The sequence below is a fragment of the Typopeltis vanoorti genome, chromosome 10 (assembly GCF_054136105.1).
Source record: "Typopeltis vanoorti isolate ZY-2024b chromosome 10, IOZ_Tvanoo_1.0, whole genome shotgun sequence".
In the NCBI taxonomy this organism is placed as follows: Eukaryota; Metazoa; Arthropoda; class Arachnida; order Uropygi; family Thelyphonidae; genus Typopeltis; species Typopeltis vanoorti.
The window spans coordinates 594,648-621,743 of NC_143558.1; the positions used below are offsets into that span (position 1 = coordinate 594,648).

A 27,096-nucleotide genomic window follows, 5' to 3' on the forward strand; every position below is an offset into this window, starting at 1 on the left:
AATACAGATCTTTGTTATATTCCCATGCTTTCTCAACTATTTGTCGTAAAGTGAAGATCTGATCCTGACAGCCTCTATTTGGCCTGAATCCAGCTTGTTCTTCACCAAGCTTTTCTTCCACAATTCTTCTCAACCGTTTCTCAAGTATACTTGCATAGATCTTGCCAAGAACACTCAGTAGGGAAATACCTATGTAATTCTCACATTCAGTTTTATTTCCCTTTTTATATATGGGTACTATGAGTGCTCTACTCCAATCATCGGGAATTCGTCCCTCTGCCCAGGCTTTCTGAACTATGCAGTGCTGCCACTGTAAGACTCTTATACCACCATACTTCAGCATTTCTGGTCGAATATCATCTACTCCTGCTGCCTTTCCACATTTCAAGCCTTTGATGGCTATTTCTACTTCAAGTATGGATATGTATTCCTGACTGCATGCCTGGTCAGTGTTTTTTATCACTGCTTGTTTCATTTAGCAGTTTTTCAAAGTAATTACTCCATACTTCAAGGATATCTTTTTCTCCTGTTTTCATTTCACCTTTATCATCTCTAATTCCTTTTACAGCACTCTTTCCTCCATTCCTAAGCTTCTTCAACAACCTCCAGAATATTTTGCCACCTTCTTGATATTTATTTTCTATATTCTTGCCAAAGTCCTCCCATGACTTTTGTTTAGCTAGTTTTACACACTGTTTAGCTTTCTTACATTTGTCTCTGTATTCTGTAAGAGTAAAAGCTGACTTATTTGCCAGTAACTTTTGATATGCTTTCTTCTTTTCCTTCTCTCCCTCTTTAACTTCCTATGTCCACCAGGAAGTTCTGATTTTTTTATCCTTGCACACAACCTCACCACATGCCTCTCTGGCAGAGTCAATCAATGTTTCCTTCAGAGTTTGCCACTGAATCTCCAAGGTTTGATTCCTCTTCTCAAACTCTTTCATTTTCTTTTCAATAATATTTCTGTATTTTAGTCTACAGTTCACATCTGAGAGCTGCTCAACTTTTATTCGCTTTAAAACTTTCTTACATGTTATTCTTTTCAATATGAAATTCAATTTTATCCTGCTCAAGACTAAATAGTGATCACTTCCAATTTCAAATCCTCTGTACACTCTGGTGTCCTGCACCAGGGAGAAAACATCACTGTCAACAATAACATAGTCAATGAGACTTTTCTTATTCCTTGCCTCTTCTCTCCATGTGAATTTGTGAACATTTTTATGTTGGAACATGGTGTTAGTAATAACCAGTCCATGTTCTGAGCAGAAATCCAACAGATATTTGCCATTATTATTAGCTTTGCTCTTTTCTCCAAATTTTCCCAAAATATTTTTGTATGTCTCACAATCATTTCCTACTCTACTATTTAGATCCCCAACAAGGACCAACTTTTCCTTTTTCATTGTGTCAGTTGCTTTTTCTAAAGCCTCAAAAAATTCCTCCACTTCTACCTTAGTAGAACTTTCTGTGGCACCATAGGCATAAATAAGTCTCATTGTCCAGTTCCCCATTCTCATATTTGCCCACATTACTCTACTTGAGACTGACTGCCATTCAAGAAGATTAGCCTCGTATTTTGTTTTGAATACTATGGCTACTCCTTCTTTTCCTTGATTGTCATTGCCTGAATATAACATTTTGTATTTATTGCTCAGAAAGATCTCACCAGTTTTGGTCATTTTTGTTTCAGTCCCCCCTATTATGTCGATCTGGTACTTATCTAATTCCTCAGCTAGCTCCATTTCTTTGCCATTCAGGCTTCTTACGTTGATAGTACTGATCGTTAACTCTGGTGATGTTGAGTTGGGGTTTGTTTTCAGATTTGTTCCAGTAGCTGACTTTTCGCTGTTCGCCCTGGTTCCCTGGCGAAAACAACGGGGGCCTTGTTTAACCGGGCGACGCCCCAGTCGGCATGAAATTTTGTCATGTTGTACCATCATTTTTTATTTTGGTTTAACCAATAAGAATACAATTTGGTCGGCTAAATCCCAAATTGCCAGCCCATCCTCGTTCGTTCAGTATCAAAGTAGATACCCAACAGGGTGCACCACGAGAAGGTGAGGATTGGACATTAGGTCAGTAGCCCTGGTCGGTTCTCCGCATTCCTTTAAAGGCTATGTGGAGGTCTCCTCTCAGTTATACAGCTTTGACCATTAAGCACCCCATTTATTGGAGGCTTGAAGTAGTTTGAAAAAGATACATGTTTGGTCTCTAGAGTCGGGTTTGTAAAATTAAATAAAAAAATTAATAAAAATAGAGGGAGAAATCCTTTAAAAATTACCAAAGACTACATTCCTTCACCTCTCAGCAAGAAAGATTCTCAAGACAAGGTAACTGGAAATATTAGAGAAATGGAATACATCATCATCATCATCATCATACATATCAAGGATTTAGGCCTAGCATGGCCTTTTCCAGCCTTAGAAGTCATCGTTGAATCGTTTAAGAGGACTTCCTGGTTTTCTTTTTCCTAATGGCTTGTACTTTAAGGCTTGTTTTGGTAATCTTTCTGTTTTCATTCTTTGAATGTGTTCCATCCATTTATGTTTATATTTTTTAATTTTTTCTATTACTGGTTCTTGGTTTAATTCTTTCATAATTTCTTCGTTTCTTTTGTGATCAAATAGGGTATACTTTGCAGTTTTTCTCATAAACTTCATTTCTGCTGTTGTTAATCTTTGTTTGTCTTTTTGTTTTATGGTCCAGATTTCGCTTCCATACATTAAGACCAGTAAGGCTAATGTATTGTATACTTTTAGCCTGGTTTGTTTTTGAACTAGGTTTGGTTTAAATATAGAGTTAATTACACCTGTTATTTTTAAATATTTTGCAATTTTTACATTTATATCTTTTTCATTTTCATATGTGATCATACATGCTAGGTAGTTAAATGAATTCACCTGTTCTAAGATCTTGTTATCTATTACTATTTTAGTTCTTGCTGGATCTTGTCATTTAAAGGCCATTGTTTTTGATTTTTCCGTTGATATTATCATACCATAATCTTTGGATATCTCATTTAGATTTAAAATAGCTTTCTGTAAGTTATCTTCAGAATTTGTAATTATTATTTGATCGTCTGCAAAGAGGAGAGTGTGTAAGTTAACTGTAGGTGAAAGTTTAATTCCTTGATGTAAATTTTTACTCCATTTTATTATTATTTCATTTAAGTAGATATTAAAAAGAGTTCCTGAGAGGGGACATCCCTGTTGGACCCCTTGGTTTATCTCTCTCTCTTGTATATAATAGCTCGTGATTTAATCTTATTTGTATTTGATTATTTTCATATATACTTATGATAGCTTTTAGGATATTATTTGGTATTTGTCTTTCTTTTAATATGTTAAATAATATGTTTCTTTTAACTTTGTCAAATGCTTTTTCAAAGTCAATAAATGCAATATGTGTTTCTAAATTATATTCTCTTTTTTTCTCTATTATTAATTTTAGGCAAAAGGCTTAGTCTATACATGATCGTCCTTTTCTAAATCCATTCTGTACCTCTAGAATAAAGTTTTTGGAATATTTCATTAGTTTGTTATTTAAGATTCTGCTATATATTTTGTAACAGGAATTTAGTATACTGATACCTCTATAATTTTTAGGGTCATCTCTATTACCTTTCTTAAAGATAAGAATCACAATTGCTTTTTTCCATTCTATTGGGGGGATGCCAGTTGAGTAAATTTTATTTAAAAATAGTAAGAGTCTTTCTTTGAATCTTGTTCCTGCGTATTTATATAGTTCTGAACCTAGCTTATCTTCTCCAGGTGATGTTCCGTTTCTTGTTTCTTTCAGGCTGATTTCTAATTCTTCTTCAGTTATTTCCTTTTCATTTTCGTTAATTGTTTGCCAGTTGTCTTTTTTGAAATATTTGTCTGTCCACAGTTCTGTGTAGTAATTTAGAAATTCTTCTAATTTCAATTCAGTGTTTAATTTTATGTTTTCTTTGGTATCTGCATTTAAGTGTTTCAAAATCTTATATACATTGGGTCTTATTTTATATAAATCATGTTCTAAATTAGAAACAAATTTATTCCTTGATTCTCTATGTCTTTTTCTGACTTCTCTTTTAGCTATGGCTCTTATTCTTTTATATTCTATTTCATCTTCTGGATGGAATGGAATACATCTGGTAGAATTACTTTTTTAATATCTTTAAAGATAAAAGCTTTCACCCACATATACTAACCAATGAGAAAGATACAATACCCATAATCCTAGAGGAAGAAGTAATCTGAAAACTTAAATGAAATCTTCAAAAGCACCTGAAATTGATGAAATACCCAGAGAGCTCTATAACAATGGTAGACCTCATCTAATTACACAACTACCCAAACATTTCAATAATATTCTTTTCTCTGAGGCTACACCAAATGATTGGAAATTAAGCAAAATCTTGCCTATACATGAAAAAATGGTGATGTTCAATTGATGTTCAAGAACAATTATAGACTAATTACTCTTCTTTGCCACTCTTACAGAATCTTTGTAAAAATAATAGAAAATCATCTACATAACATTTACAAAGAGCTAATAGAAGAAGAATAAGCCAGCTTTAGAAAAAACATATTAACATTTGACCATATCTTTACTCTTCATAGTTAGTCTGGCCAAAATCGCATGGGACAAGGGGAGAGACCTTTAGTCTCTCTTGTGGATTTTAAACAAGCATTTGATTCTGTAAGCTTATTCAAATGTTAACAAAGAAAACTGTAGACTTTGAAACACTAAGATTCATTTCAAGCTACTGTCAGAATATAAGTGTAGTAGTTCAGTGTCACAACTAAAAAGCTTGAAATCAAACTAAGAGTAATGCAAGGATGCCTACTCTCCGCAGTCTTTTTTAGCATTTTCATCCAAGAACTCATTAAAGAAGCACTGTCCTCAACAAAAGAATTAAACATCATGGAAGACATATATATCACCTGTCACATACAGTTTTTCTCCTTTTTATTTTTTTATTACAGAAGACCAAGCTTTACTATTCTACTTTGAAAAAACTACAAAGAGTATAATTCAAATAATTTATGTAGGAATACCAACATATGAGAAAATTATGTTATTTCTGTTATTTGAGCTCTCCATATGGAGTGATGAGCATATCTTTTGGTTTTTAATATCTGGATTAACTGGTACTCCTGTATTCACTGATTTCTTCACTTAAATGAACAAAATGATTTTTTTTTTAACATGATCAGCTTGTTTTGGTTTTTGTGATTGGTATTGATTTTCTTTAGCTGGATAAAGTTAAAGAAAATGCTTTCAAGTTGATAATAATATGACTTTGATGAGTTATGCTATTATTAACTAGTGTCTCGTTACAGTTATATGAATGTCTAACCACGGTTACACAGTGGTCAGCATTCATGGTTAAAAATTTATGGAGACAACACACGTGTTAAAATTATTTTCTTTTCTTTCCTCTCCCATAATCCTAAATGGACCGTTGGGTTACTCATAGCTGGCAGGTGATATTCTTTGTTAGCCTCCTCCAATCATCTTGGTCTCTTGTTCTTGATGTTAGTTGAGAAATGGAGAAATTTGTCCATTTATTGATGTTGTCAGTCCATTTTAATCGAGGTCGGCCCCTAACCCTTGATCCCGGAATGATTCCTTCTAGTGCTTGCTTTGGAATGCCATTAGCCCTCTCCACATGTCTGAACCATTTCATTTATCTTCTTCTTCTTCTGACTGTCAGAATATTTTCCCTTTTTCTCCCGTCTATTGAATCAATCCATTTTTGGACATTTTCATTGGTTTTGTGAGCGGTATAAGGAATTCTCAAAATTCTTCTGTAAGTTTTCATTTCAAAAGACAGGAGTCTCCTCTCATCTTCCCTCAATAAAGTCTAGGCCTCACAACCATACAAGAGGATAGAATTTACCAAGGTGTCAATTAGGCTTAGTTTGGTTGTGATTGCTATTCTGTTATCTCCCCACAATGGTTTTAACTTCTGCAGAGCCACAGTTGCCTTAGCAATTCGGTGTTTAATGTCGGTTTTTGAGCGACCATCTTGACTCAGCGTGCTTCCTAGATAAGTGAACTTATTTATATTTTCCATTTGTTTATTGCCAGTTTTATCTTTAAGAGTTTAATGTCTGATTTTGAGATTATCGTTTTTGTTTTTTGCAGGTTTATGTATAATCCATATTTTTTAATGTCCGAAAACGCAGCTGGTTATCTCTTGTAATTCTTCTTCACTTTCTGCGAGAAGATCAATATCATCTGTAAAACGTAAGTTGTTTATTCTTAGTTCGCCAACTACTATTCCAGTGTCATATTCAAGAAGAGCTTCATCTATGACATATTCCAGAAAAGAAGAGGGGGACAAAATGCATCCCTGTCCTACCCCCCATTCTGCCTAGAATGGTACAGTGCTGTAATTTTTAATTTCAATTCTCATATCAGATGAGGAATAAAGAGATTTAATAATCCTAATGATTTTGTTGTCAATACCATATTGTTCTAAAATTTTCCATAATACCTTGTGTTATATTGAGTCAAAAGCTTTTTCAAGGTCTAAAAAGTTGTGACAGATTATTTTGTTATGTTCTATGTATTTTTCACCTAGTATGTGTATTGTAAAAATATGGTAGATTGTACTTCTGGACTTCTGGAAACCTGCTTGTTCATCTGAATAGTCTGCTTTCTATTTTCTTTTCGATTCTTGACAATAATATTTTTAACAGAATTTTGCTTGGATGACTAATAAGGCTTATTTTTCTATAGTTGCTACATTTATTGTTGTTTCCCTTTTTAGGAATAGGTACAAGGACAGAAGGCCAAGTCTCTGTGTTCCATATGTCCTGGAATAAATTTAGCAAGGTGTCTATGATGATGTCACCTCCTTCCCATATCAGTTCCATTGTAACACCGTCAATTTCCAGTGATTTTCCTATTTTTGAGGAGCTAACTGCTGCAATGACTTCTTCTTTTAATATCGGGTAATCTCCTTCCTCCAGACCTCCAGGCAAAATTCCATCCAAAATATCATCAGTCAGTTGAGGGTCCTTTTGAAAAAGCTTGGTTGCATAACATTTCCATCTATCAACTATTTTCTGATTATCCGTGATAAGAGTTCCATCTTCATCTTCTATAATGAGGAAAGTAACATTTGACGTTTGGGCCTCTGTATTCAGGTCATCATCAGAAAAATATGTATAAGAAACACACTACATGCTACTGCACTTTACAAAGGTAAAATGAATCAATGCTGCTTATTAACCTTTTATCTAGCCTGACCTCTAGTGGGAAAAGAAAAAATAATTAATAATATTAAAAATAATAAAAAATAAAAGAAAGTTTAGAAAGGTAAATATAAAAATAAATTAAAAACAGAACTACATTAAACATTTCTAAAGTCCTCTCGTATTGAGATTTCCTTCTGGGATTGTTCCAGTTGTTATAAGGATTGCACATATGTCCTCTACATTCTTGGAATGATTAGTTCGGGTTTGAATTGTGTTTTAGCATTTCACAGGCCTCTTTAAATTTTGCTCTCAAACCAGGTTTTGGTGTAATATGGAGACTTGGTGCCTTTCCAGTCAATTCTCGGGTATGTTTGGAATGCGATTGATAGGTCTGTTTTTCCATAATGGAGGTATTTAATGTGTCATTTGTGTTCATCTTTTCTGATTAGGATAGTGCATCCTGTTTCCCCTATATAGGGTAGGTTACATGTACATTGGATTTTGTAAACCCCTGGGTGGGCCAGGTGTGGAAGAGGATCTTTGGAAGAACTGAGTAAATATCTTAATTTTGTAAGGATTTTGAAGGTAGTCTTTATGTTGTATTTTTGAAGTGTTCTTTCTGTTTTTTCTGAAATGCCTCTAACATAGGGTATGGCTATGGCATTCTTATAATCTTTTTTTGTTTTTAGTGGTATTTTTTTTTTTTTACACACAATTCCAGCATGCTTGGAAAACATTTAATGTAATATAGTTAAATTGACTCCCAGAAAAATCAGAACCAAAATGTAGTTGGTTTTATGACAAGAATTCAAAAGTTAGATCTGCATACTGCACAATAAAAAATAATGGGGAAAAAAAATTTTTTATTTTAAAATTTGTGGACAGGAATACAAGATCTATCCAAACATGGAGGCAGCAGCAATAAAGCCTGAAATTTCGCCATCAACATAATCAATGAAAGAAATGTTTGGTTTAACAACAGGAGTATAATGCAGAAATTTTGAAATGATCCTTATAATTCATCATCGTCATCATCAAATCAAGGAGCTCACATTAACATCTCCAATTAACATCTCATATCATGTTTAATACCACTTTTCTTCATAATGTGATCCGTATAGATAATGAATAAAGAAGAGGATAATGTACATCCTTGTTTGACACCAGATTTAACATTAAACCATCTTTCTGTTCTTCCTTCAATTCTAACTGCTGACTTACAACTCATAAAAACTAAGTATTGCTTGATATAATGCCCCATTGACACCATATAGCTGTAGTGTATTGAATAGAAATTGAATTTTTAAGTTTTCGACAAAACTTAAATACAGATCTTTTTTATATTCCCATGATTTCTCAACTATTTGTCATAAAGTGAAGATCTGATCCTAACAGCGCTCTATTTGGCCTGAATCCAGCTTGTTCTTAACCAAGCTTCTCTTCTACAATCCTTCTTAACCATTTCTCAAGTATACTTGCATAATTCTTACCAGGACCACTCAGTAGGGGAATACCTCTGTAATTCTCGCATTCAGTTTTATTTCCGTTTTTATACATGGTTACTATGAGAGCTCTACTCCAATCATTGGGAATTCATCCCTCTGTCCAGGCTTTCTGAACTATGCAGTGCAGCCACTGTAAGACTTTCATACCACCATACTTCAGCATTTCTGGTCGAATATCATCTATTCCTGCTGCCTTTTTACCTTTGATGGCTTTTTCTACTTCAAGTATGGATATGTATTCCTGAGTGCATGCCTGGTCAGTGTTTTTTACCACTATGCTATCACTGCTTGTTTCATTTAGCAATGTTTCGAAGTAATTACTCCATACTTAAAGGATATCTTTTTCTCCTGTTTTCATGTCACCTTTATCATCTCTAACTCCTTTTACAACACTCTTTCCTCCATTTCTAAGCTTCTTCAACAACCTCCAGAATATTTTGCCACCTTCTTGATATTTATTTTCTATGTTCTTGCTCACTGCCTCTTTAACTTCCTGTGTCCACCATGGAGTTCTGATTTTTCTATCCTTGCAGACAACTTCACCACATGCCTCTGGCTGAATCAATCAGGATTTTCTTCGAGGCTTGCAACTAAATCTCCAAGGTTTGGTTCCTGTTCTCAAACTCTTTCATTTTTTCTTCAATCATATTTGTGTATTTTAGTCTACTGTTCATATCTAAGAGCTGCTCAACTTATATTCGCTTTAAAAATTTCTTACATGTTATTCTTATGAAATTCAATTTTATCCTCCTCAAGACTAAATAGATCACTTCCAATTTCAAATCCTGTGTACGCTGTGGTGTCCTGCACCAGGGAGAAAACATCGCTATCAACAATAACATAGTCAATGAGACTTTTCTTATTCCTTGCCTCTTCTCTCGATGTGAATTTGTGCACATTTTTATGTTGAAACATGGTGTTAGTAATAACCAGTCCATGTTCTGAGCAGAAATCCAACATTTATTTGCCATTATTATTAGCTTTGCTCTTTTCTCCAAATTTTCCCAAAATATTTTTGTATGTCTGACAATCATTTCCTATTCTGCTATTTAGATCCCCAACAAGGACCAACTTTTCTTCTTCATTGTGTCAGTTGATTTCTCTAAAGCCACAAAAAGTTCATCCACTTCTACCTTAGTAGAACCTTCTGTGGGACCATAGGCACAAATAAGTCTCATTGTCAAGTTCCCCATTCTGATATTTGCCCACATCATTCTACTTGAGACTGCCTGCCATTCAAGAAGATTAGCCTCCTATTTAGTGTTGAATACTATGGCTACCCCTTCATTTCCTTGATTGTCATTGCCTGAATATAACATTTTGTATTTATTGCTCAGAAAGATCTCACCAGTTTTTGTCTTTTTTGTTTCATTCACCCCTATTATGTCAGTCTGGTACTTATCTAATTCCTCAGCTAGCTCCATTTCTTTGCCATTCAGGCTTCTTATGTTGACAGTACCGATCTTTAACTCTGGTGATGTTGAGTTGGGGGTGTGTTTTCAGATTTATAGGTATATCCTTATAAATATATTACAAAAATATCATAATACAAAATTTTTGCATATTTTTCATGTGAGAAAAATGTAATTTTATGTGTACTGTGGACTGACATATGTGCCAAAAGTTCCTGGCAAATAAGTTAGTAGATGTCCTAAAACAATACAGAAAATGTAAAGAGCTAAGCTATGTGTGAAAGCAGCTAAACAAAAGTCATGAGAAGATGAGTAAGAATATAGAACTTAAACATCAGGAAGGTAACAAAATGTTCTGGAGACTGTTGAAAAAGCTTAGAAATGGAGGAAATAGTACTAAGCTTTTTCAACAGTCTCCAGAACATTTTGTTACCTTCCTGATGTTTACCTTCTAGATCATTTTCGAGAAGGAATACATGTTAATACTGGAGGTAGAAAAAGCTGTCAAAAACTTGAAATATCTAAAAGCAGCTGAAGTAGATGATGTTGACCATAAATACTCAAATATGGAGTATAAAAGTTATGCAATGGCTACACTGCATAATTCAGAGGGCCTGGACAGAAGGTAGAATTCTGAATGATTGCAATAAAGCTCTCACCCATCTATAAAAAAAAGGAAATAAAGCTGCATCTGAGAATTACAGAAGAATTTCTCTAATAAGGCCACAAGTAGATTTATGTAAGCATACATGAAAAGAGAATGAGAGCGATTGTGGAAGAGAAACTTGGAGAAGAACAACCTTGCTTCATCCCAAATAGAGGATATCAGGAGATCAGATTTTCACTTTACAACAAATAGTTCGGAAATCATGGAAGTATGACAAGAATCTATATTTAAGTTTTGTAGATCTGGAAACGGCATATGACAAGTTCAGGGTAAAGTTTTTCAAAACACTACAGTTATATGGGTTGAATGGAACATTATACAGAGCAACACATAATCTATATTTACATAGCCAGTCAGCAGTTAGAATTGAAGGAAATACAAACAAATGGTTTCATGTAAAATCAGGGGTAACCAAAGAATGAACATTATCTCCACTCTTATTCATAATGTATATGGATCACATTATGAATGCAAATGATATTAGGCCTGATACCGGAATTGAAAATATCAAACCCATCTCTTTGCTTTATGCAGACGATGTTGTACTCCTAAACACATCTACTGCAAGTCTTCAAGATTCTCAAACTAAATTAAATAACAACTGCAAGAAATTTGGCATGAAATCAGCAATAAAAAGATTAAAACTATGAAAATAGGCAGGACTGTAGAAAACTTCAAATGCATTCTGGGAGAGCCTATAGAAGTGGATGAAATATTTCAGCTATTTAGGCACAGTTTTTAGTGAAGATGACAAGTTATATCTGGAAATAGACAGCAGAATAAGCAAAGCTGGAATGGCAGGGTGCAGTTGAATAAATTTCTGTGGAATTAAAGAGAAATTAGCCAAAACATTAAACTAACAGTGTACAAGACAGTGTTCAAACCAAATAAGTTATGAATCGGAGAATTGGTTTAGAAATAAAGCACTTAATCAAAGATTAGAAACGACACATATGAAAGTGCTTAAAAAAATTAGGGGTCTTAACAGATTACATCAGTGGCAGAATCATATTAAAACAAAGACATTAGGACGGAACTGGATGCATATTCAAGAATGTGTGAGCAGGGCTAATCTAAGGTGGTGTGGTCACTTAAACAGAATGGGAGAGGAAAGATTAACAAAGCAGATGTTTGATGCCAAGACTGCAGGTAAATGACCCAGAGGAAGACCAAAGTTTAGATGGATTGATTCAGTCAGAAGTAACTTAGAAGAACGAGATGTTAGATATGACAGTATTTCAGTGATGAGTAATAGACTAAGTTGGAGGAAAATTGATATGAGATTAATAATGACATAAAGTTAATCATGTTGTGCTATCATAATAACCCGAACACCCTCACATATCAGAAAATTAATGATGATGATGACAAATAGAGACTTATGATTGCCTTGACCATTTCAAAGGCCTGGTTTGAAAATCATAGAATTATACCTTTGTAATGAACTAGTAAATTGCTCAAATTGAAGGCAGCATAGCTGACTTTATTTGTTCCTGTCTACTGTAATGAATTAGGAATACTGCCATTTCAGGCGCTCCATTGTTGATTATGGTTCTGAAAGTCTTAAGGTCATATCTAATTCTATAGCATCTGTGAAATTTTTATTTTCTTATATGTTAGTTTTTTTTTTAGTGTTTTTCCAGCCAGAGATAGCTATGTTATTTTTTTTTAAGTATACATACACATATATATATATATTTAGAATTAATAATTATACTGACTAGAACCCGAGGAGTATAATGAAAAACTTTAATGAATCACAACTAGTTTCATCGGAGTTCTGACTTCTTCAGGTGAGTAAGAAATAACTAGAAACTTACAAAAACTAATACGGAAAAAAATGGGCTTTTCAGTTTAACACACATGAACAGCAATCTAAGTTACAGTTTGCCTGATTCCCATAGTGCAATAATCCAATACTGGCGCTCTAAAATCAGCTATCACTCAACATCAACTCACGCTAACAATGCCACGCGGTCTCTAATTCAAATATGACTATTGCTATTCTTCTAACTATTTTGTGTTAAACTGAAAAGCCCATTTTTTACCATATTAGTTTTTGTAAGTTTTTAGTTATCTATTCCTAGTTTATACACACACACACACACACACACACACACACACACTGGGGGGGGGGGGGTTCTCCTTGAACCCCCCACCCTGGCTACTACGGCACCCCCTGAGTTTTGAACTGGTAGGCCGGTTCTCCTTGGATTCTGATGACATGAATTTTGAAGACTCGAAAGGGGGGCATTAGGCAAGGTGCAATGCCTGATAACGAACTGTCAACAGTAGTACACGATTAGGGTGTCAGCTCCCGTAGCCCATCCTACCATTTACTCGCTGACACTACTTGCACCTCCAACATTGAAATGGATGTGATTTGTGCCACCATTCCCCTCAGTTGTTCTGTACAGGTCTGGTTAGTCTACGTCAACTCCAGTCATCAGTGGTGTGTGGTTGGCCAACACTTGCTCACTGGGTGCTGGTACATTCGTTAATGGTATACTCGTAGTAGACCCTTGATTCTGTTGCCCTCAAGAACTGTATGGTTCTTACCACTTGGGTGATAGATGGATCCATTTGTCTTGCACTGATAATACGTCAGTGATCAAATTTGGTAAGATTGCCACATTTATCCTAGTTTTTCCATTTGCAGTACACTGTTGGGAAGTCCCCAATATCTGCATTCGGTTTGGGTACATTTCACTCTGTTCAGAGAGTGCTCACTGTTACCGCTTCACTAGATGAAGAAATGCAGGTATATAAGGACGAAGTATTAGAACTGTTGCACAAATTGATGGGATATCAGCATGTGTGTGCTAAAAGAGTGTTCAGCTGAACTGGCCATTCCTTTGACCAGGCTGTTTAATATGAGTCTCAGAACAAGGAAGATTCTGCAGGAATGGAAGGAATGTATGGTAATTCCATTGCACAAGGTTGTATGCAACTATCGATAAATTAGTATTTGTCGATAGTGGTGGTGTGAAGATTTTAGAAAAATTGATTAGGGCATGCATTCAGAAATGGGTTGACATTGAATCTCTACTTTGCAATGAACAATGTGGGTTTACTAAGGGAAGGTCATGTTTTAGCAACTTGCTCACATTCTGTAACAATGTTACCATTGAACTAGACAAGGGGAATGGGTACACCATGATACTTTTGTAGATGGCACCTTAAGCCTCTATATATGGCGTTGCTGGACCTCCAAAAGGTCTTTGATAGCGTCTCCCTTCCTGCTCTCCTTCGAGTGCTGTCTATTGCTGGATGTCCAGAACCCTTTCTTTCCTATGTTATGAAGCTATACTTGGGTAGCTCCATCACTATCACTACAGGGTCCAATGCAACTTCTATTCCCGCAGTGCGGGGTGTTTGCCAGGGTGATCCTCTGTCTCTCCTTTTCTTTAACTGCGTCATAGTTGAGTTTCTTCATTCTCTTCCTAGCCATATAGGCTACGTCGCTTCTTCCTTTTATGCTATGGCCTTTGCGGATGATCTTATTCTCGTAGCCTCTTCTAAGATAAGCTTGCAGGAAATCCTTGACCAGGTAGTTGACTTCTTCGCTATTCGACGCCTTTCTATTAATGTAGAGGTCCTGCTCTTTAGCTCTTGTCCCCTCTGGTCGTGACAAGAAGCTTAAGGTCAAGACTATAGAGCTTTCGCTGCATGGGAGGCCATTGCATGCTTTGACCATCCTGGAAGAATGGAGATACCTCGGTATCATGTTCACCCCAAAGGGAAGGTTTTCTGTCCCTTCTATCCTAGAAGCTGGGATCTCTTTCTTGAGGAAAGCTCCTCTCAAGCCCCAGCAAAGACTGTTTCTCCCTTCCCACTATCTCCTACCTCGCTTTTACCACAAATTGGTGCTTGGTAGGACATATATCTCGGTACTGTGCCGAATGGACAGGTCTATCCATTCAGCAATGAGATCATGGCTCCGACTGCCGCCTGACACTCCTACTGCATATTTCCATGCGAGGGTGAAAGATGGTGGGCTTGTGGTTCCATCACTTAAATGGCTTTTCCCACGCCTGTGGCTGTTAAGAATCGCGCAGTTAGAACTTTCTTCCTCCATCTGCAGAGAGGCTTTCTATAGCCCATTAATACAAGAGGAGGTGAGCTAAAGGCTGGTCCTATTATCAAGGTACTTTAATCGAGTCAGCACCCGCAGAACACGAGATGGGCATCTCTGTTACACTGTTCTGTTCTGTAGATGGTGCTCCTTTAAAAGAGTCATATCTGGTGCCTCCCCAGCATGATTGGGTAAGGGATGGCACCAGACTCCTCCCTGGGTTTGAGTATATTGACCTTATCAGGACGAGGATCAGTGCCCTGCCTACTCAAGCCTGCATAGCTCAATGGAGTTGTGATGACTCCAACTGTAGGGCTGGCTGCCACTACAGTGAAACATTGTCTCATATAGTATTGCTTCCGCACCCATGGGGTCCTCGTGAGGAGGCATGATGCCGTGGTCTCCTTTCTGAACAACCACTTTAAGAACAGAAGTTGGGAGACTGCGGTGGAACCACATTATAGGACCTCCGCGGGTTTGTGTAAGCCAGACTTAGTAATTAAAAGAGATGGTCATGTTTGGGTAGTTGATGCCCAGGTGGTGGGAATAGGTTATCCACTAGCCTATAGCCATAATTATAAAGTAAATTATTATAAAAATAACCAAGATCTAGTTAGTAAGATATGGGAGGAGCATGGGACAACTCCAAGGTTTACCAGTTCCACCATCTCTTTACATGGCGTGTGGAGTGCAGATAGTTATAAGGACTTAAAACAGCTTGGGCTTATGCAAAAGGATATAAAAGTTCTTAAGCCCTCATAACTATCTGCACTCCACACGCCATGTAAAGAGATGGTGGAACTGGTAAACCTTGGAGTTGTCCCATGCTCCTCCCATATCTTACTAACTAGATCTTGGTTATTTTTATAACTAAGTTATCATCGAATAACTACAATGATAACTTAGTTATAAAAATAACCAAGTTTTTTTTTAAACTAAGTTTAAAAGTTTGTTCTAGTTATCATTGAATAACTACAATGATAACTAGAACAGGCATATGGTAAAACACTTGTAAAGGCTTAGGCCTATATGAAGTCTGGACGCAATGTAAGGGTAGTACTGCCCATAACCAGTACAAATATTAATAAAAAATAAATAAATAAATAAAATAACAAGTGATGTACCACAAGGATGAGTGCTTGGTCCACTGTTATTCAATCTACATTAATGATATTAAGAAAGATTTGACAAGCGACATATAGTTATTTGCTGATGATGATGATGTAAAGATAGTTAGGGTAATCAGGAATGCTGCTGATATGCAGTACTTTCAGAATAATTTGAATAGGCTGGAATTGTGGGCATGGGAAAATGGGTGTCAGTTCGATGTCAGTAAATGTAAAGTCATTCACTTCGGCATGATTAGATATCCAATGTCGTATTATATTGGAAGGATTAGGCTAGAAGAAATTGATGAGGCTAGGGATCTTCGAGTGTTAATAGATAAGAAGTTGAAGTTCATGGACCATGTGGCAAAGATTGCAAATACAACTCAAAAGATAATTACAATGCTGAAACAAACGTTCAAATATAAAGATAAGGATGTTATTTTGCCTCTTTACAAGGCCTTGATAAAACCTCACTTGGACTATTGTGCGCAGGTCTGGTCTGATTTTCGTTTAGGTCAGATCTGGTTTCCATTGTAATTTTGATATATTGGAGAGAGAGAGAGAGTAAAAAAGATATCAGGATTGTGGAATACTGATTATGAAGACAGATTTGAGAATTTGTAGACTGGAGACATTAAAAAACAGGAGAAAGAGGGGTGATATGATTGAGACTTACAAACTTCTGAAAGGTCATACAGGGTTTTAATTGATGGAATATTTTAATTTATGGAGGGTGGGGAAAGGATGAGAGGGCATCCTTGGAAGCTGAGCATGAATGCTGCTAAGAAAGAGGTGAGGGCTAGAGTTTTCTCTCTAAAGGGTGGTGCGTGATTCAAATGGATTGTCATTGGATATTGTGAGTGCAAGCAGTGTGAATGAATTCAAGAATAAGTATGATAGGCTGGTGTGTGTAGGATGTGGCCTCCCCCACTGAGTCTCTGACTCCCTGGAGGTCTTTCTTTAAAGATAGGGATGATGGGAAGTTGACAGTGGAATTATTATTATTAAGAGAGACCTCCAGGGAGTCAGAGACTCAGTGGGGGAGGCCAATCCATTGAGAGAGAGAGCACATGTGTAACTATTCTTTCAGACTTTGCATGCTGAATCATTCTGTTAATTCAGCTGCAGTTATTTTTAAAAAAAATAATTGCTATTCATTGAAATGCCTAGCAGAAATAGTGTATTTCTTTTAAATCAGTAATCAAAATATGTTTCTCTTCTTGCAGGTTTCACTCGAATAGCAGTCTTTATCCAGTTCTTCTACTCTTGGCACGACTCTATCCTTCACCAGTGGAAGGTGCTGACTCAGCTTTAAAATTGGCTTCATTTGTTCCATTTGTATGTTGTATTGCAGGGAATGTGATATGGAAGATTCGTGTCCTTGCTGCTAGGGCACTTGTTCCATTGGTTTGTCCTGAAGATTTTACTGCTTTAATATTAGAATTGTTTTCATCTCTTCCTGTTAACCATACAGAACCTGTTTGTCACAACAAACTGCATGGAATCTTACTTCAGGTTAGCTATTAGCAATCCTACATGAATTCTATGGTTACATGACAAAATATAATGTTCTCTTTCAAGGAAAGAGTGGGTTTGGTGGTAAAGTTTTATTTCATATTTGAATATACGAGGGCTGTTCAATAAGTAATAAGACTAATTTTACTGTCGCGAAACCACTCATCACAATATTAATTTCTGTGGAATAAAGAAATGTTGCTGTCTGTATTAACAAAAGAGGTTGATAGATGGCATATACGGGCTGATGTGCCAGAGTGTCACATGACTAAACGCAAGCTTGTTTCGGCGAGCCTACGAGCTGCGACCAGTCGTCGAAATGGAAGCGCCCTTGGAACAGTATTATGCGATTAAATTTTGTTTGCGTTTGCAAAAATCGGCATCGGACACTTTTAACATGATACGCGAAACTTTCCACGATGAAGCAGTGTCGAGGGCAAGTGTTTTTCGCTGGCATAAAACTTTTAAGGAAGGAAGGCAAAATGTGGAAGATCTTGAACGTGAGGGAAGACCTTCAACGTCCATCACAGAGACGGTGATCAATGCAGCAGTGATTATCATCAAGGAGGATCGCAGAATTACAGTACGCCAGCTGCATGTTGTCCTGAATATTTCTCTGGGAAGTGTTCACTCAATCATGGCTGAACATTTGGGACTGAAATGTGTTTGCACCCAATGGATTCCCAAACTCTTGACACTGGAGCAAATGCAGCATCGAGTGGATGTGTGCACAGAATGGAAAGAAAGACTGGAACAAGAAGGCGACAACTTCTTAAAACGCATCATTACAGCAGATGAAGCTTGGTTGTATCACTATGACCCTACAATGAAACAGCAAAGCAGTGAATGGAAGAATGGAATGGCCACATATTGCTGGTTGTGTAGTGGACGTTTGCAGAAGAACAACATAGATATCCTACCACACCCTCCATACAGTCTCGCACCATGCGACTTCTGGCTGTTTCCTCAGCTCAAGAAACCACTAAGAGGCCGCCATTTCGAAAGCAACAAAGCATGTGTAAAAGTTGCGGAGGTGATTTTGAAAGAACTCTCAAAAAACGGACTTTCACATGTGTTTAAGAAGTAGATGCAACGTTGGGACAAATGCATTGCGTCTCACAGTGGTTACTTCGAAAAAGACCATGTAAATGATGACGATTAAAGGTAATCTGTTTTCTGTATGAATATAGTCTTATAACTTATTGAACAGCCTCCGTACAAAAAGTAATATGCAAGATGAGAATGACATCATGTTGACAGTTGTACTTTTAGACTAGTAGTACTAGTAGTAGTATTGAGATTTGTAAACAGCTGTTTCTTTGTTTTAATTATTGCCCATTCACTCTTTTGTCATGTAATCACTGAATTGATAACACATTGCAATGCCTAATTTACTATTTTAATTATTTTCAAGGTTGTAATCATAAAAGCAATCAGTATATGCTGACAAGGGAACAACAATGTGAGGCACATTGCGCTGCCTAACATGGCAAACAATTTTAATATAATGATTAATCTTCCAAATGGCTAGGACATCTATAGATGTCCAGTTAAATCTGGATGTGATTCAGTCCACCTTTTGAAAGAACATGGAATAAGAAGTGCAATTTGGCTGTGATGCTGTTTAGAAGTGTGATAAACCCTCACGCTGAAGAGAACACTTAATCGAATTATCTCAATTTCATAACTGCGTCTCATTTGCCTATAACAAGAAACACAGTTCCTTGTAATGATGGGTAACTGGATCTTAGTTATACTGGATAGACTAAAAATATAAAAATTATTTATATTTTTGTTTTCTCTTTTTATTGTATAATACAATTTTAATACCTGGACAAAATAAAGATCTTGCATAATTTCTTCACTTAAATATTGCCTTACCTTGGAGAACCAATTTCATTTTTAATTTTTTTTCTAATCGCTTACTCGACAAAACATTTTCTTTGTTCTTGAAGAAATTAATTCATGATAATTATTTGAAATATTATATTTAAAAAAAAAGGAAAGAAAACTGGCTGCTGATGTTCCAGATTATATTATTTTTATTTTTGTTCAAAATCATCAAAATTGAATAATACTTTACAGATTTCCTGATTGACTTTGCTTTATAGAAAATAACATGAAATCCTTTAATTCGTTATTTTTCTCTAGCAGTTGTTTCACATAACTTTAATTTTTTGATACAGAAACTAGGTGGTAATTATTACAAATTAGCAAATTATAAATCAGAAAAAATATATATTAGATCCTGATTATTATAAATCAGGCCAATTTTGAACATTCTAATCTGCCGCCACTTAGTGAAAAAAGCAGCGACCCTTTGCACTTGGCTACCCAAGCTTAGTTGTCTCAATCAAGGAAATGATTGAGTAGACTAAGGCCATGTATTGTTTTTGTTTGGAATTATGGCAGAAGTAACTATGAGGCAAGTATATTGTGTGTTTATTTTCCAGTGCTTTGCTGTTTGTTGAAAAAGGCGACTTCCTGCAGGGAAAAAACATCATCTCAGTATGTGACTATATAACTTTCAGCTGAAAAGACCTGATGAAGGTTTTCATAGTACTACATCAATTTCAAATCCAGGTTTTCTAACCGAAGAAAATTGTTGCAATCTCCAGACATCTGCTTTCGAGGCATATACTATGGACAACATATCTAATACCTAGGAAACCCATGTTCACTGGCTGATTTGTTTGTTTTGCATGGGGAAGAACCTTAATTTATAAAACAGAATGAAACTGGGATAATTTTTCTATTGTTTCAGAAATCTAACGATGACAGTTTTCTAACTGTCATCGTTAAACTGTCTAGATAAGCTATGAAAGTCTCAAAAACAAGAAATATGGCTATTTTTGGAATATAGAACAAAGAAAATAGCATTATTATTATTAGTAGTAGTAGTAATAATATTTTACAAAATGTAGGATAAAGGGGCTTTAATGTACGTGCCTATTTATATCAGAAAACGTATTGTGTTATCAAAATGTAAACTCAGTTCTATAATAATGATAATAAGAATAGTTATGCAACAATAATATAATATTATATTATTTTCATTCACTCTGGAAGAACAAATAAAATGAGATTAATTACTGTTATTACCATAGTTTTATTTTTAATAGGAAAGAAAGAAACATAGTTTTCCGAATACCTACAGATTAATCGTACAGAATATGTGCATGTTATCTCATAATACTCAAATTCTGTTTTCCATGAAACATCAATTTTTATCAATTGGGAAAACATGCTACAATTGAGACAAACTATTTCACCAAAAAATGTATAAATAATAACGTGAACATTTTCACCTTGCCAACACACAGCACGTCAATGCTGTGTGTTGGCAAGGTGAAAATGTTCAAATTTCTTGTGTGGGAAAAGTTTTGTAATAAAAATTTCTTCTACAAGGATGTTCGATAGTATCAACAATATTATTGTCTTATATCTTTTACTTGTGTAGGAGAAAAGCAGTAAAATGTCACTCCTAAGATTATATCAGATGTTATGATGGCAAAAATAGTAAGAAAAAAAAAATCATTTGCGCTTTCTTTTCAAAACACAAAGAAACGTAAATTCACCCGATGAAAAAGAAATTACAACTTATTTTTCTTCTGTTATCTGATTTTTTTTTCTTGTAGTACAAAGAAGAAATCACTGTATATAACATGGGAGAATGCAAGGGCAAAAATCTCTAAATTGATTACATTATAACTAATAGAGAAATCATGTCAGAAAAAATTATTTATGTAAGAAGTCTAACATCAGCAGATATAACAACATTTTCTTCTGTTTAGAAATGTGCCATTGTTCAAGTAACTAAACCTTTACTAGTTTTACACTAAAATGAATGGGCATGTTCCCCAAGTGATTTACGTTTGTAACAGTTGTCTTGCGAACGATTTATAAAATAAATTCTCTGAAATATCTGCTGAATGAATAGGTCTATAACTCCCACTCCCCAAAAAAAAAAAAAAAAAAGATTATGTAACAAATATGCTCATTTTCTTTTAAAATAATTCAAATCCTCTTTTTCAAAATAATTGTATTAAATAATTTATAATTTTCGATAATAAAAGTGAAACTGATCATTATAGATTAAGAAATTTCACTATTTCTGTGTTATTATGTTACTATGTCTGCTGATCAACAAGACATTCTTGATTGTCTCAAGCTGTAGTGCTTCAAGCTGCACTACAGCTTGAGGCACTGTAGTGTGACTAATGGAGAGGTGTTCCCTCTTTTCTTTCTGAATAGCAGTGAGGGTAATCTAAGCTTTTAGATTTTCCTCCAGCTAAGAGGATTATTATCAGGTATTTCTAAGACGTAGATTTTTTAAGAAAAAGAAACAACAATAATACTATTGAACTTTCTTTTGTGTGGTATGCACTATATAAACAGTTTTGCATGGTGAAAATATAGAATAGTGTTTCTAAAATTTCAAACAATTTCAACAGACAGTAGAACAGCTGATTTTAGATTGTAAAGAAATAGAACAGAATGAGAAGCTTCGCAGTACAACAATATTATTGCCTTATTTCTTTTGTTTCTATTTCTATTGGTGAAATAATTTACGTTTCAATTGTAGCATGTTTTCCCGATTGATAAAAAATGGTAAAACGAAGTAATAGATTTTGAATGCTATCTGGAAAAGCTTTCAAACCTGTAGAAATTTAGAGTAGTTATGTAATTGTATTCCATGAGAGGATAAGGGGTGGGGGGGGGAAGCATTAGAAAATCTTCAAAATGAGACTAAATTTTGAATCATTCCATAATATGATATCTTTCATACTGTTTTCAACATTATCTACGGTGGTTAAGTACTGGATATTATCGTAATGTGCATCCTACAAAAAAAAAAAAAAAAAGTCGAAGGCAAGAGTCCCTGCTAAAATATCATTGGATATAAATTTTTGATAGTAAAAAGACTCACAATCGGAAAGTGAGTAATGCAATTTAACATCATTTGTTATTCATAAAAATAAAAAAAAAAAAAAAATTGTTTCTAAAACTGAAATGTGATAATCCATATAATGGTATTTTGCTACAAAAGAAAGCAAAAGGTCGTCATATTTATTTCAATAAATGTTATTTAAAAATATAAATATTTGACATATTTTCAATGTCAGTAAAGTGAAGAAACATAAAGTTGTCTTGTTCCATTGCACTGATTTGAAGAATAAAATACAGCAAATTTACTATAACTAAATAGATTCATTGCAAAAGCTGATCGGTGGTCATTTCAGGAACGATTACTTTTGCACATGTGAAATTCATTTCAATTTTGGGGAGGAGACACAATAAATCAATTGTGAGGCAAAAAAAAGGTCAAATAATAATAATTATCGTATGATGATGCACGGCGTGAGTCCCCTTTACGGGGAGGTACGGCGCCATCTCAGCCCCCCCAAAAAAAAAAAAATTTGTCTGGGCTCGGAACCGGCATAGCTGAAGAATCAGGCCTACCTATGGCTGAGTCAGTATTCCTGAATGTAATCCATGTTTGTGGGATGAAAAACCCCAGAAATCGGGAAAAACCCTGCTGTCACGCCCAAGACCGGCTAACTTGGCTATGGCTGAGGAAGATCCTTAAGTTCCTCCCATCATCGACGGGAATCGAACCTAGGACACTCCTTCCTCAGGCATATGGTAGAGAAGCGCATAGCCACTAGGCTAACCACACAGACATCTCAGGTAAAGACAGTAAAGAAAATTCCAAGTAACACAGTACGCGTAAAGACAGGTGACACAAATGTGCCTCACTTCACCAAGAACCATTAGTGGATTAACTAATGGCTCTTGGTGAGCTGTTAATCCCTTTATGGCTCTAAAATAGCCATAAAGGGATTAACAGTGGATGGAGGTAATGGCATGATAAAAGGTAGAATGCCGATGAAGTTTTGATCCATGAAAAAAAGCTAGGGTAGTCTGGCTATTTCATTCACCTCAGCCGGTTTTGGGGGGGTTAAACATTGGTAATGGCAGAATTGTCTTACATGAGTTCATGTCATCCTTGAATTATCATGTACCTTCAGCCATTATTGTCAGCATATTTTGAAGCTTGCATGTATGCTAGTCATGAATAAGTTCAAATCTGACTTTGAAAAGGTGAAATGCAGAAAATTTTCCTCTTCTACAGTAAATGGCAGTAGCTTCTGATTCCTTACAAAGGTTCTTGACTGCAGCTCCTTTTTGTGTTTTTGCCTCTTTCATTCAGATGCAACTACTGTAACACTACCTAAAGATAAAATAACCTCCTGGCATCATTTTACTCTTCCTAATCCTTCATGGGTGACCAAGGTGAAACATATCCCATTACCTGATTGCACACACTGTCTCCTGTGGTGTTCCCCTGAGGAAATCTAAGAGGGCGAAACCTTCTATTTGAGACCATGGAAGATCATCCATATCCTTTCTAAAATAAAGGATCAGGTCATCTACAATTAACATTTTTAATTAACCAGTTAATCATTGACTACCCACTCTACTGTCACTCTAGGTCCACAGCAGATCTCTACCTTCACTTCTGGACATACTCCATGGAAAGTTTGGAGAAATGTGTCGCTCTTGACGTTTTCATTGTTTACTAATACATAATGAGGATATATCCATCATTATTTTACAGACAAATAAAAAAACTTGGAAACTTGAAATTTAACCAAAGAGTTTATGAGAATATAACCTTTGGCATCACAGTTGCCTTAGCTTACACTACTTAAAAGACAAACTCTGCCGAGGAACCTGTATATTTACCTTTTATTAGTGCATTGATTAGGCTTCACAGGCCTGACCTGAGAGCTGTTTTAAACTGTTGGTTCTCATTTGAGACCTGGCAGAAACCTAACAGGGCAAAAACCCTCTATTTGATACCATGAAATATACGTGTCAGAGATTATATTCACCATCTTGGTATTATACTCTAAGTATAATACCAGTATAGACCCAGAAAGGACTCAATTTGGCAAATTAAGTAATACATTATGAGGACATTAAAGGTCCGTTAAGGCACACTTCTCAGTACTTGGCATTATGGGATACTAAGGCAATTGATGTGCAAGTAGCCTTTCGTGACGATACTTCATGCACAAACTTTGTTTGCTTATACTTGGGTATAGGATTAAAACAAGACTATAATTTTTTGTCTATTATAATTTATCTTACATCCAAATATAAACAAACCAAGTTTGCATGAAGATCTAATATCAAGGCCTACTCAGCAAATGGCATTAATTGGTTTGCTCGCCATCTTTCCACTCATTTGATAAGCCTTGCAGTGCACAAATATCCCACACTTCGAGATTTTCTATAACCAGTCCCCTGCCTTGAATATGAATCGTTATACCATTCTTCAGTGGCATGATAATAACATTTTCAGTCTTAACCTAGTTCTTGCAAAAAAAAAAAAAAAAATCTCAATTTACCTTCCCTTATGTTTGATAATACACAGATTGCAGACATAATTGGATTTCTCTTCTTGAATTGACATTCATTTCCATTCTTTCTTGACACAAGTATCACATCAATAGCTTTATCAGCCTCCAAAAAATTTTGCTCTTTCTCTTTCCACAAGGCTCCTTTTCATTTGTCTAGCTATTAACTGTGTACAAATTGCAAATCTCTGCACTCAGAATTCTTGTGTTCGGAGTTGTGTACTAAAAGCCATCCTAAAACTCATTGTTGCTGACCAGATGGCATTTTGACTAATCAGTGATCTCTCTCTCTATTCTGTCTATCTCATTTAATTTAACCATTCTCCCTCTCACAAAGAGTTTGTTTTTCCATTATTTCACTCAATTGGCATCCATCATTTCTCTTCTTTCCACTAATCTTATTAACAACAAGCAACTTCTTTTTGGCATACCTTTGCAGTTTAGCTGCAAACGCTGAACCTCTCATCCTCTTTCATTTTTCCATTTGCTTCTGTTCTCTGAGAGTGTGGCCAATGAAGAACACTTTGTGAGGAATATTGTTCCAGATGGTGATATAGGTTCTGCACTTAGTCATGCATTGGAATGGCATGAAATGATACCTCATCCTGATTCTTTAAGTTTGGAAGATTATTCTAAGAAACCTGTAAGGCCTTTCTTCTTTTACCTATACTGAACTGGAATGACTCAATATCAGTTTGGGAAATTGTTGTCTAGAAAATGAACATATAATTGTTTATTTGATTTTAGGCATATATTTATGTTTGCCTTATGAGTGAGTGAGAGAAAGAGAGAGAGAGAATGGTTGTCATTACCAGCATAGTTATTATTATTATTAACATCCGACCTCCATGGAGTCAGAGACTCATCATGGGAGGCACACACTATTGTATACAATGCTCATCCAACCATGCCTTAAAATGATTCGGTGTGTCTACATTGACAACACACTCGGGCAATGGCATTCCTCTCCATGCAGAGAACCATCTCCTCACTCTCTGTTCACACTCTCCTTATACAGTTCCCAGGGGTGACCTCCCCCATTCTGTGAAAAATCTTTTCCATGTCAATCTGATAACAATCCCTGACTAGCTTATATGTCTCAATCATATCCCTCTTCCCCTTATACACAAGGCTTTGCAATTTACATTCTCTCAATATGTCATCATACTCCACATTCCAAAGATCACTGACCACCATTGTCAATCTTCTCTGGACCCTTTCCAAGATATCTCCGTCATCATGAAAACCCAGTGACCAAATCTGTGCACAATAACATGTGAAGCTTGATCAAGGCCTTATAATGGCATCATAACCCCTTGACTTCTACATGTCATGGTCCTCCACATCATTGCCATTATCCAATGTGATATCTTCACAACTTGTGCAATGTGGCCCTGAATTTCAGGTCCTTGTCCTCCACCACTCCCAGATCTCTAATTTCCTTTATCTCCTTTAAAGTTTCTTCACCAAGCGTATACGTTCCATCCCATCATTGCTTACCAAATTTCAAACCTTACACTTTGCAACATTGAAACAATAATTCCACTTACCTCCCCATTCATGCAATCTATTCAAGTTCTCCTCTAAGGCCAAAACATCTGCTTGACTGCATTGCTCTCCCCAATTTTGCATCATCTGCAAACAGTTGCATATCACTTGTTAAACCCATTCCAATATTATTAATGTACAAATTAAACAACAATAGTTCCAAAACTAACCCCTGCTGTACACCACTAGTGACCTTCCTCTTTAGAAATACTGCACCCCATATACAACTTTCTGATACCTATCTGACAGCAGTCACTTATCCAAGTCACAAGTCTTTTATCCGCTCCCACCTGTTTCAATTTATTTAACACTTTGTCATTTGACATTTAATATTTTTGACACTCCTCCTCCCTTCTAGTCCTTTCTATCCTCACAAAAAATACTGTATCCTTCAATTTCTGTTCCTGTTAGGACATCATCTTCATCCAACAATATTTCGCTTATTCCAATGATTTTAGGACAAATAAACTCAATCAGTGACACCATTTCATTTCCCTTATTTCTGATATGTCTGGCATTTGTAAATAAATACAGCAGTACATTTTTAAGTCTGTAACCACTTCTATCCAAACCACTTGTTGGTTGTGATTTCTCTACCACACCTTCCCTTACCCACTCACCAATTACTACATATATTCACTC

The 27,096-nt window shown here is 35.7% G+C and overlaps 1 protein-coding gene across 3 annotated transcripts in view; it reads left to right on the top strand.

Moving 5' to 3' along the window:
* Nucleotides 1–27,096, top strand: part of LOC150102123 (tRNA (32-2'-O)-methyltransferase regulator THADA-like) — a 694,369-nt gene that overhangs the window by 481,574 nt on the left and 185,699 nt on the right. For all 3 annotated transcript variants that reach the window (XM_090398691.1, XM_090398692.1, XM_090398693.1), the window contains one exon: nucleotides 17,191–17,479. In XM_090398691.1, coding sequence (XP_090254817.1) covers nucleotides 17,191–17,479 — 289 coding nt within the window. The remainder of the gene's footprint in view (nucleotides 1–17,190; nucleotides 17,480–27,096) is intronic.